This window comes from Salmo salar, chromosome 22 (genome assembly GCF_965601325.2).
Source record: "Salmo salar chromosome 22, fSalSal1, whole genome shotgun sequence".
In the NCBI taxonomy this organism is placed as follows: domain Eukaryota; kingdom Metazoa; phylum Chordata; class Actinopteri; order Salmoniformes; family Salmonidae; genus Salmo; species Salmo salar.
Window position 1 is genome coordinate 17,335,348 of NC_138312.1, and position 13,113 is coordinate 17,348,460.

Sequence of the window (13,113 nt, forward strand, 5' to 3'; positions counted from 1 at the left end):
GGCTAGGTGATGTGCCATTGAGCAAGGCACTTAACCCTAATTGCTGTCGCTGTGGATAAGAGTGTCTGCTAAATGACTAAATGACTAAATTGTAAAATGACTCAATTGTAAGTGTTCACTGTAATTACAATATATATCGAAAAGAGTTTATAATATAGGTTTAAGGTCATATACATTGGCAAACACACTATCAAAGCAAAAGCCTTAAATGTGTGTGTTTTTCATAATTGTGGAAGCAATCTGGTTTGAGGGCCACTGTTGTCCAGTTAATCACCACAATACTCCGATATTTTCTAAACGCCTGCTCATCTAGATGCTGGAGGAATGGGCGGTGGCAGCTAAGGTACTTCCCGCCCTGTGGGTGTGTTTTACGCAAATGGCCATTGCATCCACCTGCCAGCGCGTTTCCCCAGCAGTCAGGAGCGAATACACTTTCACCAGTAACACTGGCTGCATGTTTAGCCGAGTTTCAGACGAGGAATTCTTTAAATTGACAATTCTGAAGGAGCTGTCACATTGGACTTGTCACAACTTCTGGTCATTAAACTTACAGGAGATTTACTTGGAGAGACGATATTTTCAGCTGCGCCTCATGAGCATTGGACCGGGCAGCGGTAAACACACCGTGCTCCAGGTGTATCTCTATAAGGACTCCTGCAACCGGGCCACGGCACCCCGGATCTTATTCATTTTAAACTTGGAGAATTGAGGCGAACGGTTCCGTGGAATTCTGTTGGTTTCTTCGATGACTTGTAAAGTTGGACTTGGACACAAAGTTATTTGTGGAGAGTAAAGTGACAATCAGGTATGCCAAATTATTTATAACGTTAATGATTTGCATTCAAACAGCCTGCAATTGGCTCACACAGCACTGTCATTTTTCATTTACTTTATATTACTGTGAGGGGTAGACCTATGCTGTTTAATTTACTGGTGTGTTGCATGAGGTATTTGGTTACATCAAAATAACTGTGACAAAATGGTTTTAATAAGTTCTGTACTGGCATTGTAACCGTAAAACATGTTCATTTGATTAGGCTTAATTAGCCTTATGAAAACCATCATGAGGCTATTTCAATTCTAATAATGAACTTTTGCATTTGAAAGTGTGACAGTAATATTTGGACACTTAGACTTTGTTATAAACATAGAACTAAATATTATAGTTCATGTCAGTGACTTTTAACGTGCTTTAAATTAGTATTTTGAATTTATTATATGCACTCTTGCAAGGTGCGCATGAACTCCTACCAGGTTCAGATTGTTTACAGCTTTAAAATCAGAAAAATGTATAGCTTTATCTCTCGCAGTCCATCACGGATAGTGTTGATGTGAAATTAGGGAAATATTTCTCGATATGATCTAATAAAATTTGCAGCCTACTTATTCACAGACTATTGCTTTGTTCGCACTGGAATTTGACAGCTGAAGTGTTTTCAAAATAGCATAACAATTCAAAAATTCTTCAAATTGGTTTTGTAATAGCCTAGGTGCTTTTTTTTTTTTAGAATAAAAATATGGACGGGATGGATTTAGTCATCCACAAAGTTTATTTTGCTGCTGGTAAAAGCGCATAAATCATTAACAGCGCACAAATGTCTCTAGCAATGCAGTATTTAGCCTACCCACGCCTGAAAGGGAAAAATAGCAAATTTCCAAATAATTGGGAACACGCACAAATGTAGGCTACTCTTGGAATACGATCCCCTATAGACCGCTGAATTTACAAGCGCGGCTGGACTAAGCAGGGAGGGTGATTGGCTGAAAGCGCGTTTTAATAGTGGTCTTTACCACCCTGCGCTTGTAAATCATGCTCAACATGGCGATTGTCTTGACTCTTGACTCACAATATAGCAATAAGTTAAGTTTTGATGTCTAAAACACATGCAAGAACTGCGAAAAGACAATTGGTCAACACTCACCTTGTATAGGAATGGTCTTGATAAAATGAATAAACGAGGAAGCGTTCAAAATGCCAATGAACCGATGGGGTGGGGGATACGTTGTCTTAATGTAGATGTCATGTTTATTATACATGGTTGATCCTTTGATTAGAACCATGTCAAGGCTACTGACCTTGATTCCTGTATTGAGCGCCAAATATGTTTTACCGTGGCCCACGCTATTACACTGCAGTTACACTTCTTGCACTTTCTTCAAGAATGTAAAGATGAATACATTAGATCGACCTGTTTAGATAATCAAATCAGGTGGAAAGTCATCCCTTTGTGTGTGTGACAGCATGTATGTGTGTTTTGTGTCTGCCTATGTGGAAATGTAATTTGTAAAAAGTCTGTTGTTTAATTGAATTGTGTAAATATTTCTGCCCTTGACTCAGAATAAACAGCTGGCCAGTTAACAAATTGCCCATAAATAGCTGGGGTTTGAGCTGATACTTATACTCATAAATCCCCCTAACCAACCCTCCAGCTCTCCGGCAGTCTACATGTTGAGTTTGTGTTTGTGGTGGAAGTGCCCTTTAAAATGTGCTCTCTGGCAATCACATGCAGAGTGGTTAGATGGCCGTCAATGTAAAAGTGATACAGTACTTGTGTTAAATCCAATGTGTATGTGATGCTTCTTGGAATTGAAGTGTTGAGCCATAGCACCCTGGGCTACGGGACAGAGAAGCTCCCTGTTACAGCTGAAGTATTAGCACAATAGCTCCTTGCCTGTGGGAATTAGGAGAATATGAAGGTTGGCAGTGTCCATAAGGGCATTTACCTTTTATCCAAGCCTCAATATCTGTGGATCCATGCTTTATTATGGTGAACATAATTACAGTGGCGTCTGTCCTATACTGTTAAAGCCATGAAATAAGACCAATTTGTAGATTTTTTTAAATAACGTTTCTAGGCAACCCTGTATACCCATAAAGAAGCATGCAGTATTCTGCTTACCCTTTATAACGTGAGTTTATTGCACATTCCTGTTTGATGTGGCTGGCTCCATTACACAATTTAATTACAATGTTATATACAGTTTCAATCAACAGTCCCAGTGGTTCTGGCAAGACTGATTTTATTTATTTTCAGTACCGTATTGTCCTTTGTAGAGATGAGATTACATCAGTGACAATAATTAGTCACACTGAATTGTGTGAAAACAAGGTATATTGTGTGAAGAAGACAAGGTAGAACCTTAAATTAGGTGACTACAGTACATAATTACAGAGTAGTGCAGGACAGTGGATGAGACCAGCTTGATGTTCCTATCATTGTGTCACACAGACATACAGGTCAAATATGACTCTTGCCAAATGGAATTGTTTAGAAAACTAAAAGGCTAGATTCTCTACTTTCGAAAGGCTTAGGTCCCAATGGTCTGGTTATAATCCCTGAACATCAGTGATGTACTTCAGATGTTCACATCTCTCACAAAGAAGCTCTCATGAAGACCAATGTTTCGAGATCTACACTCAAGGACGCTGTGTTATAATGTGTAAAGCTTTTGGTAGCGGAAGTTTTTAACTCTTTAATTGTTGACCTCTTCTTTCCTCCAGTGTTCTGCGATCGTTCTATTCCTGGAGGTTGGTTTACCATGCTGTTGGACAGTCTGTGGACGGTCCACATGCTCCTGGCCCTGGTTGTCGGGGCTCTGTGCAACCACAACATCATCGACCCTCATGCTGCACCCCGCGTCTTCATCTCCTTCAAAGGTAAGAGGCAAACGTCTCTGGTCTATTTCTCCCCCAACCACATCCCTATCTGTTTAGTGTTTTGTGCTAGTGGTTTCTACGTGGTGTCTTGCATTCATGCAGTGCTCTCCTCTAATAGCTCTGTGTATCGTCTTTAAAAGAATCGCCTCATTTGCTGTTTTCTGCTACTCTGCAATGTGTGTGTGCACCCTTATGTGTGACTGATGAGTTGATAATCAGATAAATGGGATGATTCTGGCTTTGATAAGTGCTCTAGATTCCATAGGAAGAACTCAGACTCTCAGGTTACACCGCAGACCCGTCCCAGTGACCACTAACAAATCATGCGATGCTAATTTGCTTCCCCTCTTAAACATCCTGGCATGGTAATTCTCAGCAGCTGCTTCCACTTGACTGTATGTACGAATAATTAAAAACATAAACAAAGACAGAAAAAAAGGTTCAAATTGAGGTTAACAAAGACAACAGTGTATTTTTGAGAAGCCTTTTGTGTCTGGTACAGAATGCTAGTTCTAAAGTGTCCTTGAATCAACATGATTCGATTCTCTGATGTTTTTGTAATGGAGAAGGAACAATCTAAAGGTGAAAGAGATGCATTAAAAAGACGTCGCCTGCAGCATATTAGCATGTAATAATGACACTATCTTGGTCATTATCAGATTGAGGGCCCCTCTACAGAACGACACATCTCAGGGCTTTGTTCATGCACTTCAGTGGTCATGTAGATGAGGTGGGGTAGGGAGGGAGGGAGCAGGTAGCGGGTATTACTGAGAGCAAATTGCCTGGTTCAGCCAAGCAGAGCGCTGTCTGTCCCTAAGGTCTGTCCCACTCTCAGATATAGCCTGCGATTAGCAGCCGAAGCAGAGCTAAGGGACTGAGCAGTGCCCCTGTTTGCTTTGCCTTCCGTTTCCCTAGGCTGTCTCCACAGCACCAGTTGACTTAATTAACTGGACTGGCACAGTTCACTACTAAAGGTTCTTTCCCTTTTTAATCAAGTCGGATTTTACATATCACTGAGCCCGTATCCAGAGCTCAGCAATTCTTTCATGTTTTTTTCCAAATATTATTTACCCAGTTCTCTAGTTTAATATCTGCAAATATATTGCTTTTACTCAACTGTAGGTTGGTCTTTCGTTTTTTTGGTTCAATGCCTTTCTTAGAATGGATTACTTTTTATTCAAATCTTTTTCTCAGAAGTATGTAGTTGGAATTGTAGCCAGTTCTTTATTCACCTGCAAGACTCTTAAAGAGTCATTAATTTCTATTAAACCAGCTTACTATAGCAGTATTGTTTAGCTGACGAGAAGACAGAGGAGAACCTGGCTCTCTTGCATACCTGTTTGTTTTTCTCCCCAGTCAACATGCATTTCACAGTCTACTGACTCTGCTTTTCTCCAAAGCTCCGGAGAGAGCGTTTTACCTTTAAATATTGTGAAATGCACTTAATTGTTTTTCTAATCTCTTGGTAACCTCACCTATGTATCATAGTGTTTTAATTCTTCACTTCAGTTGCAAGACTACGTTGACTATTGGCCAGCAATTTAGGTTACTAGATTGTTGGCAACAAGTTTTAGATTCTCTTTATAGCACCCTTAGATGTTTTGGATATGGGCTTTGGCACAGCATGAAGTTGATAATGATATATATCTTTTGCTAGAATGTACTCATTATGAACGTGCCGTATAAAGGTGCTGTATCATATTAAACATATCTCAAGTTAAAAACTTTAAGCTTACATCCCTCTCTTGGTTACCTGACGGTCCGGTCAATATTACGAAGTTGGTTGCCTGCCAAAAACTGATTAACTCTGTTTCTCCCGAGACGGTTTAAGGACCGTGACCTCTTACTCAAGAGGCCCTCACTTCCCCATTAAAACAGGCCGTACACATGTGGAGAGTAAATCAAGAACCTCTTAATTGTTTTTTTTCCCTTTCCCCTTTATTTTGTTCTTCACTTAAATGTTTCCCCGGGGAACACCATCTATGATCCACAGTCTGGTCTACTGACTGAGTGTCCATTAAATGCAGATGTGTTAGTATGTCTCAAGACATTCACTCTAATGCTTGATAGTTAGAAATGCTTATGTACTGCACATACAGTATGTTTTGGAGCTAAATTAAGTAACTTGATATGAACCACAGTGAGGAAGTGTAGCCATCAAAAGGATACTCCTCTGTAGCTAGCGAAAGCATGAGGTAAGAGCCTTGGAAAAATAGACTTTGGTCAGGCTTATAACTGTCTCCTGCCCTGCAGGATCACAGCCAGGGTGAAGGACTTTGATAGCCAGAGCTGTGAAATCCGCTTCAGTTAGGAGAGCTTATAGGAATCTGTGTAATCAATACCGCACAGCTTGTCTAAATTGCCAACCTAACTTAGGCATAAAGAGAAGTTAGTCGCCATAGATAATCAATTGCACTCTATGGGGGTAGCTCAGACAAGACTGCTGTCGCCAGAAATCCCCAAGAAGGGAATGTCTCCTCCCCTCTTCGCACGTAAGTCAGAGTGCCTGGAAAAAACTGGAAAAAAACAGTGAATTAGTTTGAGCCTTTCCCCAATGACCGTATTTTAAGGATGAAAGTTGAGTTCCGAGCCAGCGGGAATTCATAGGGAGTGAAATCTGCCGTAACTCTGTGTGCCTGAGCCAAAAAAATAATATTCCTTTCTACGGAACTCGATGACCAACACAGTTCTATATTTATGTAATAAATGGAGCGTAAAGGCATTATTCCAGATTGGGTTTACTGCCATGCAAAAGGATTGTGTGAGAGAATACAGGCCTCCAATGTGACAACTCCTAGGTTATTGTTTACATGCAAGGCCCCTTGTAAATCCATTTAAAGACTACAACAGATGTATCTGTGTACTTCGACAGATTACTCGTTCCGTGTCACAGTTTGACAATACCCATAGAGAATGACAAATCATTTGGATGAACAAATGCACTGCTAGGCATTGCTCCAGGGAAGTTTCTCCATTATGTTTTGGTATAGAATTCCCCTGCATCACAGATTAAGTGTAACCTTACAATGTTGGCCCATATTCCCCCTCTGACACATTTCTGCTCATGCATTACGGATCTAAATTCATGCTTATAGCTCTGCCTTTTGAGGTCTTAAACCACACGTGAACCCTGGCTACAGCTGTGCTGGTAAATACGTAGCTCACTATAACTGACTAAATGCTTATTGTACTCTTATAGAACGTCAGCTTTTGTTTAATGTTATTGTAAAAGGCACAGGGTCAAGAGCCACCACAGTTGTAAATAACATGACCATGGCTGTGAAGGTGACATAGCCCTCCCCTGCAACCACCATTACTAGAAACGTGCTGATAGGACCATGGAGCACACTAGTGTGTATACTCACATATAAATGGTTGTGTTTGCTGTTTTCTAGCTTCCCATTAAATGCTAGCGAGAAGTTATGCATGCACCTTTACTCTCCCTTTCACCTTTTCCCTGAAGGGGTTAATGACATTTGAAACGGCTGTTCTCCAGTGTAGTCCCTGGAATTATAGACCATGGTGGGAATGCCGTGACATCACATTACTCCCCCATTGGCATACAGGACCAAATCCACCGGAAGGGGTCACTGTTACCACCGTGGTTGGGGTCAGGAATGCCAGCGGTAGGTGTCTCAAAGCAGGAGGAAGCTACACTGAATGACTGCCCCTGTATTTCATTCACAGTTGTCATCTGTATCCTCCCCATCCATGCCTGGGGTAGCAGCAGACTTTCTATTTCGGGTGCTGCTGGGTTTAAAAACTCCCCTTCAGGGCTAAAGTCCCTGCACTCAGGAATGGCAGTGCCCTTGAAGGACAGTATTAATGTATCTGTAATCTAAAGTGTTATTTGCCAGTGTTTTTCTGGGTTAACGCCTTATAACCTGAACAACAACAGAGAAGGATTTAAAAACCATGTATAAAAAGCAGCTTAATACATGCTGTTTAGCAATAGTTGTATTCCTTTTTATAAATCTGAGTGCCAGTTCGTCTTTCAGCTAATCCCCCAGTGGTGCCCTCTCACTGCCTCCACTAGTCAATGTTTAAACCATTACAACATTGATACAGAGTACAGACAATAGCCCAAGTATTCACTTAGGAATACATTAGAGGACAAAGTTGTCTCATCCTGAACTCCTGAGTATGTTTGTTTACATGCACACTAATAATTTGATATTTAACTGATTGTGGCAGTAGGCCGAGTATGGCATTAGTCATGTAATATCAGAGATTGAATACAATATTAGATTTTATTCAGCTCGCTCAGTTGTGGCTTGACCAGTAAAAATAAAAACATAGTGTCACGCCCTGACCTTAGAGATCTTTTTAACCTCTGTTTTTGGTTAGGTCAGGGTGTGACTAGGGTGGGTAATCTAGATGTTATATTTCTATGTTGGCCTGATATGGTTCCCAATCAGAGGCAGCTGTCTATCGTTGTCTCTGATTGGGGATCATATTTAAGCAGTTTTTTCCCACCTGTTGTTTGTGGGATCATATTTTGAGTTAGTGCATGTTGCACCTCTGTGGTCACGGTTTGTTATTTTGTTTTTAGTTTATTGTATGTCTTGCGAAGTTTCACATATTAATAAAGATGTGGAAAGATACTCATGCTGCGCCTTGGTCCTTCTCTACAAACAATCGTGACAGAAGATCCCACCAAAAACGGACCAAGCAGCGTGGCCAGGATGAGTGGACATGGGAGGAGATCATGAGTGGAGCAGGGCCCTGGACGCAAAGTGGAGAGTATCACCGTTCAAGGGAGCAGATGGAGGCAGCAAAAGAGGAACGGCGACGATACGAGAAGTTAGAATGACAACGGAAGCCTGAGAGGCAGCTCCCCCAAAATATTTTGGGGGTGGGTGGGTGGGGGGGTGGGGGGGCACATGGGGAGATTGGCAGAGTCAGGGTTTAGACCTGAGCCAACTCCCCGTGCTTACCGTGGGGAGCATGTGACCGGTCAGGCACCGTGTTATGCGGCGATACGCACTGTATCTCCAGTGCGCATTCACAGCCCGGTGCGCTCGTTGCCGGCTCCCCGCATTTGCCTGGCTAGAGTGGGCATTCAGCCAGGACGGGTTGTGCCGGCTCAGCGCTCCTGGTCTACAGTACGTCTCCTCGGTCCAGGATATCCTGCGCCGGCTCTACGCATTGTGTCGCCAGTGCGCCTTCACAGCCCAGTGCGTCCTGTGCCAGCGCCCCGCACTTGCCGGGCTAAAGTGAGTATCCAGCCAGGACGGGTTGTGCCAGCTCTACGCTTCAGACCTCCAGTGCGCCTCCACAGTCCAGTATGTCCTGTGCCTGCTTCTCGCACTCTTCCTGAAGTGCGTGTCCCCAGTCAGGTACGTCCTGTGCCTGCTCCCCGCACTCGCCCTGAGGTGCGTGTCACCAGTCAGGTGCCACCTGTCCCGGCTCCACGCACCAGGCCTCCAGTGCGCCTTCCCAGTCCAGAGCTTCCGGCGACAGTTCCCAGTCCAGAGCTTCCGGCGACAGTTCCCAGTCCAGAGCTTCCGGCGACAGTTCCCAGTCCAGAGCTTCCGGCGACAGTTCACAATCCGGAACCTCCTGAGACGGTCCACAGTCCAGAACCTCCTGAGACGGCTTACAGACCGGAACCTCCTGAGACGGCTTACAGTCCGGAACCTCTTGAGACGGCTTACAGTCCGGAACCTCCTGAGACGGTCCACGGTCCGGAACCTCCTGAGACGGTTCACGGTCCGGAACCTCCTGAGACGGTTCACGGTCCGGAACCTCCTGAGACGGTCCACGGTCCGGAACCTCCTGAGACGTCCACGGTCCGGAACCTCCAGTGACGATCCATGGCAATAAGCCTCCAGTGACAGTCCACGACCCAGAGCCTCCAGTGACAATCCACGGCCCGGAGCCTCCAGTGACGATCCAAGGCCCGGAGCCTCTAGTGACGATCCAAGGCCCGGAGCCTCCAGTGACGATCGGCGGTCCAGAGTCTCCAGCGACGGTCTGCGGTCCAGAGTCTCCAGCGACGGTCTGCGGTCCAGAGTCTCCAGCGACGGTCTGCGGTCCAGAGTCTCCAGCGACGGTCTGCGGTCCAGAGCCTCCAGCGACGGTCTGCGGTCCAGAGCCTCCAGCGACGGTCGGCGGTCCAGAGCCTCCAGCGGGGATTCCCAGTCCGGAACCTTCTGCGGTGATCTACGGTCCAGAGTCCCCGGCGACGATCCACGGTCCAGTTCCTCCGGCGACGATCCACGGTCCGGTTCCTCCGGCGACGATCCACAGTCCGGAGCTTCCGGCGACGATCTTTGAACCAGAGTCGCCACTAAAGATGGTGGATCCACGAGCGGAGCGGGGTCTACGTCCCGCACCGGAGCCGCCACCGAGGCTAGATGCCCACTCGAACCCTCCCCTATAGAGTCAGGTTTTGCGGCCGGAGTCTGCACCTTTGGGGGGGGGGGGGGGGGGGGGGGTACTGTCACACCCTGACCTTAGAGATCTTTTTATTCTCTATTTTTGGTTAGGTCAGGGTGTGACTAGGGTGGGTAATCTAGATGTTATATTTCTATGTTGGCCAGATATGGTTCCCAATCAGAGGCAGCTGTCTATCGTTGTCTCTGATTGGGGATCATATTTAGGCAGTTTTTTCCCACCTGTTGTTTGTGGGATCTTATTTTTAGTTAGTGCATGTTGCACCTCTGTCATCACGGTTTGTTATTTTGTTTTTAGTTTATTGTATGTCTTGCGAAGTTTCACATATTAATAAAGATGTGGAACGATACTCACGCTGCGCCTTGGTCCTTCGCTACAAACAATCGTGACACATAGATACAAAGAGAAGACCATTAGAACAACTCAAGTTGCTTTAGCAATGGCAAATATACTTCAAATGAGTAGGCAACACTCACCAATAAGCCATCCATCCTCAACAGCTGTAACGGAGACACTGAGAGTCGAGAAGCAGGTGCAGGTGAAACTTTTAATAAGACAACAAACATGGACCGAGACAACATAACAGTAGCGTCTACGCATAAACACAGGAACAGTAACGCCTGAGGAAAGAACCAAAGGGAGTGACAGATAAAGGGTAGGTAATCAGGAAGGTGATGGAGCCCAGGTGAGTCTCATGAGGCACAGGTGCGCGTAATAATAAGTAAACTGGCGACAACGAGCGCCAGGGAGAGGGAGCGGGAGTAGACGTGACAACAGCGTCCTCCTGTAGGCATATAGGACAAAATTGCTGTTCGGTAGAATGAATGAGTCATGCATGAGTCACCTTGGCACCTTGCCACCACATTCAGCATCACATTACCTATCACCTGCACATAAAGAGTGGAAGCCTTTTCTGTCCACAAAGTTTAATCTTACATCTAGACGTTCCGCTAGCGGAACACCTGCTCCAATATCCAATGATGGGCGTGGCGCGAAATACAAACTCCTCTAAAATCCCAAAACTTCAATTTTTCAAACATATGACTATTTTACAGCATTTTAAAGACAAGACTCTCGTTAATCTAACCACACTGTCCGATTTCAAAAAGGCTTTACAGCGAAAGCAAAACATTAGATTATGTCAGCAGAGTACTCAGCCAGAAATAATCAGACACCCATTTTTCAAGCTAGCATATAATGTCACAAAAAAACAAAACCACAGCTAAATGCAGCACTAACCTTTGATGATCTTCATCAGATGACAACCCTAGGACATTATGTTATACAATGCATGCATGTTTTGTTCAATCAAGTTCATATTTATATCAAAAACCAGCTTTTTTTACATTAGCATGTGACGTTCAGAACTAGCATACCCCCGCAAACATCCGGTGAATTTACTAAATTACTCACGATAAACGTTCACAAAAAACATAACAATTATTTTAAGAATTATAGATACAGAACTCCTCTATGCACTCGATATGTCCGATTTTAAAATAGCTTTTCGGTGAAAGCACATTTTGCAATATTCTCAGTAGATAGCCCAGCCATCACGGCTAGCCATTTAGACACCGACCAAGTTTAGCCCTGACCAAACTCCGATTTACTATTACAAAAGTTTGATTACCTTTGGTGTTCTTCGTCAGAATGCACTCCCAGGACTGCTACTTCAATAACAAATGTTGGTTTGGTTCAAAATAATCCATAGTTATGTTCAAACAGCTGCGTTTTGTTCGTGCGTTCAAGACACTATCCGAAGTGTAAATAAGGGTCACGAGCATGGCGCAATTCATGACAAAAGATTTCTAAATATTCCATTACCGTACTTCGAAGCATGTCAACCGCTGTTTAAAATCCATTTTTATGCCATTTTTCTCGTAAAAAAGCTATAATATTTCGACCGGGAATCTGCGTTTAGGTAAACAGACGAAAGAAAACAAAGCATGGGGTCGACGCGGGCACGAGCCTGAGTCTCACAGTACTGTGACCAGCCACTACCCAAACGCGCTACTTTTTTCAGCCAGAGCCTGCAAAGCCACGATTCAGCTTTTTGCCGCCTTCTGAGAGCCCATGGGAGCCGTAGGAAGTGTCACGTAACAGCAGAGATCCTCTGTAATGGATAGAGATAATCAAGAAGGGCAAGAAATTGTCAGACAGGGCACTTCCTGCATGGAATCTTCTCAGGTTTTGACCTGCCAAATGAGTTCTGTTATACTCACAGACACCATTCAAACAGTTTTAGAAACTTTGGAGTGTTTTCTATCCAAAGCTAATAATTATATGCATATTCTAGTTTCTGGGTAGGAGTAATAATCAGATTAAATCGGGTACGTTTTTTATCCGGCTGTGAAAATACTGCCCCCTAGCCATAACAGGTTAAATAGTTTTGGGATGGTGCTTTTATGGCGAGGTATTGTTCCATTCATATTTGGGAACCCATTGATGGCAAAGGAACCCCTCTTGACTTCAACCTGTTGGTGTATGAACATTTTATGTGTTACTGTTGGTTTTGCTGATGATTGTATCAAAAACATTGGCTCATCAAGGGCTGTGAGATGCTGATCACCAAGCCGCCCGCTGAAAAGTATCTGTTGCAAAAAAACAGAGGGTGGATAGCACTTGGATGTGCACCGGAATGGCATTCGTTTTTCTTTCCAGAGTAGGTCTTAAATCCTCACAAAAAAATCCTACAAGATTGCTTGTGGGAAATGATATCTGATGACCCAATCTGTACTTTCTGCAGAAAAAGTCCCACCTGTCTCTTTTTTCAACAATGGTTTCACTTTCACATGTACCTCCAAAAACCTGTGGTAAGATGGCGCTGACAGATATGGCAGCTCTGCTTCGAGCTCCTAAGAAACTTTGCAGGATTTCGTTTTTTTGTGTGTTATTTCTTACATTATTAGCCCAGAATTATTTTTGTGTTATTACATACAGCCGGAAATAACTTCAGGAAACAGCAGAGGGAGCACGCCCCTTTCCGGGATCGCAGTGGAGAAGGTGGAAAGCTTCAGGTTCTTCGACGCGCACATCACTGACGATCTGAAATGGTC

The 13,113-nt window shown here is 44.0% G+C and overlaps 1 protein-coding gene across 4 annotated transcripts in view; it reads left to right on the plus strand.

Annotated features, from left to right (window-relative positions):
- Positions 1-415: 415 nt before the first annotated feature.
- LOC106582865 (semaphorin-3F) overlaps positions 416-13,113 on the plus strand; it is a 103,971-nt gene continuing 91,273 nt past the window's right edge. For all 4 annotated transcript variants that reach the window (XM_014166429.3, XM_082967400.1, XM_014166431.3 and 1 more), the window contains exons 1-2: positions 416-805; positions 3,503-3,658. In XM_014166429.3, coding sequence (XP_014021904.1) covers positions 3,541-3,658 — 118 coding nt within the window. In that variant the 5' untranslated portion in view covers positions 416-805; positions 3,503-3,540. The remainder of the gene's footprint in view (positions 806-3,502; positions 3,659-13,113) is intronic.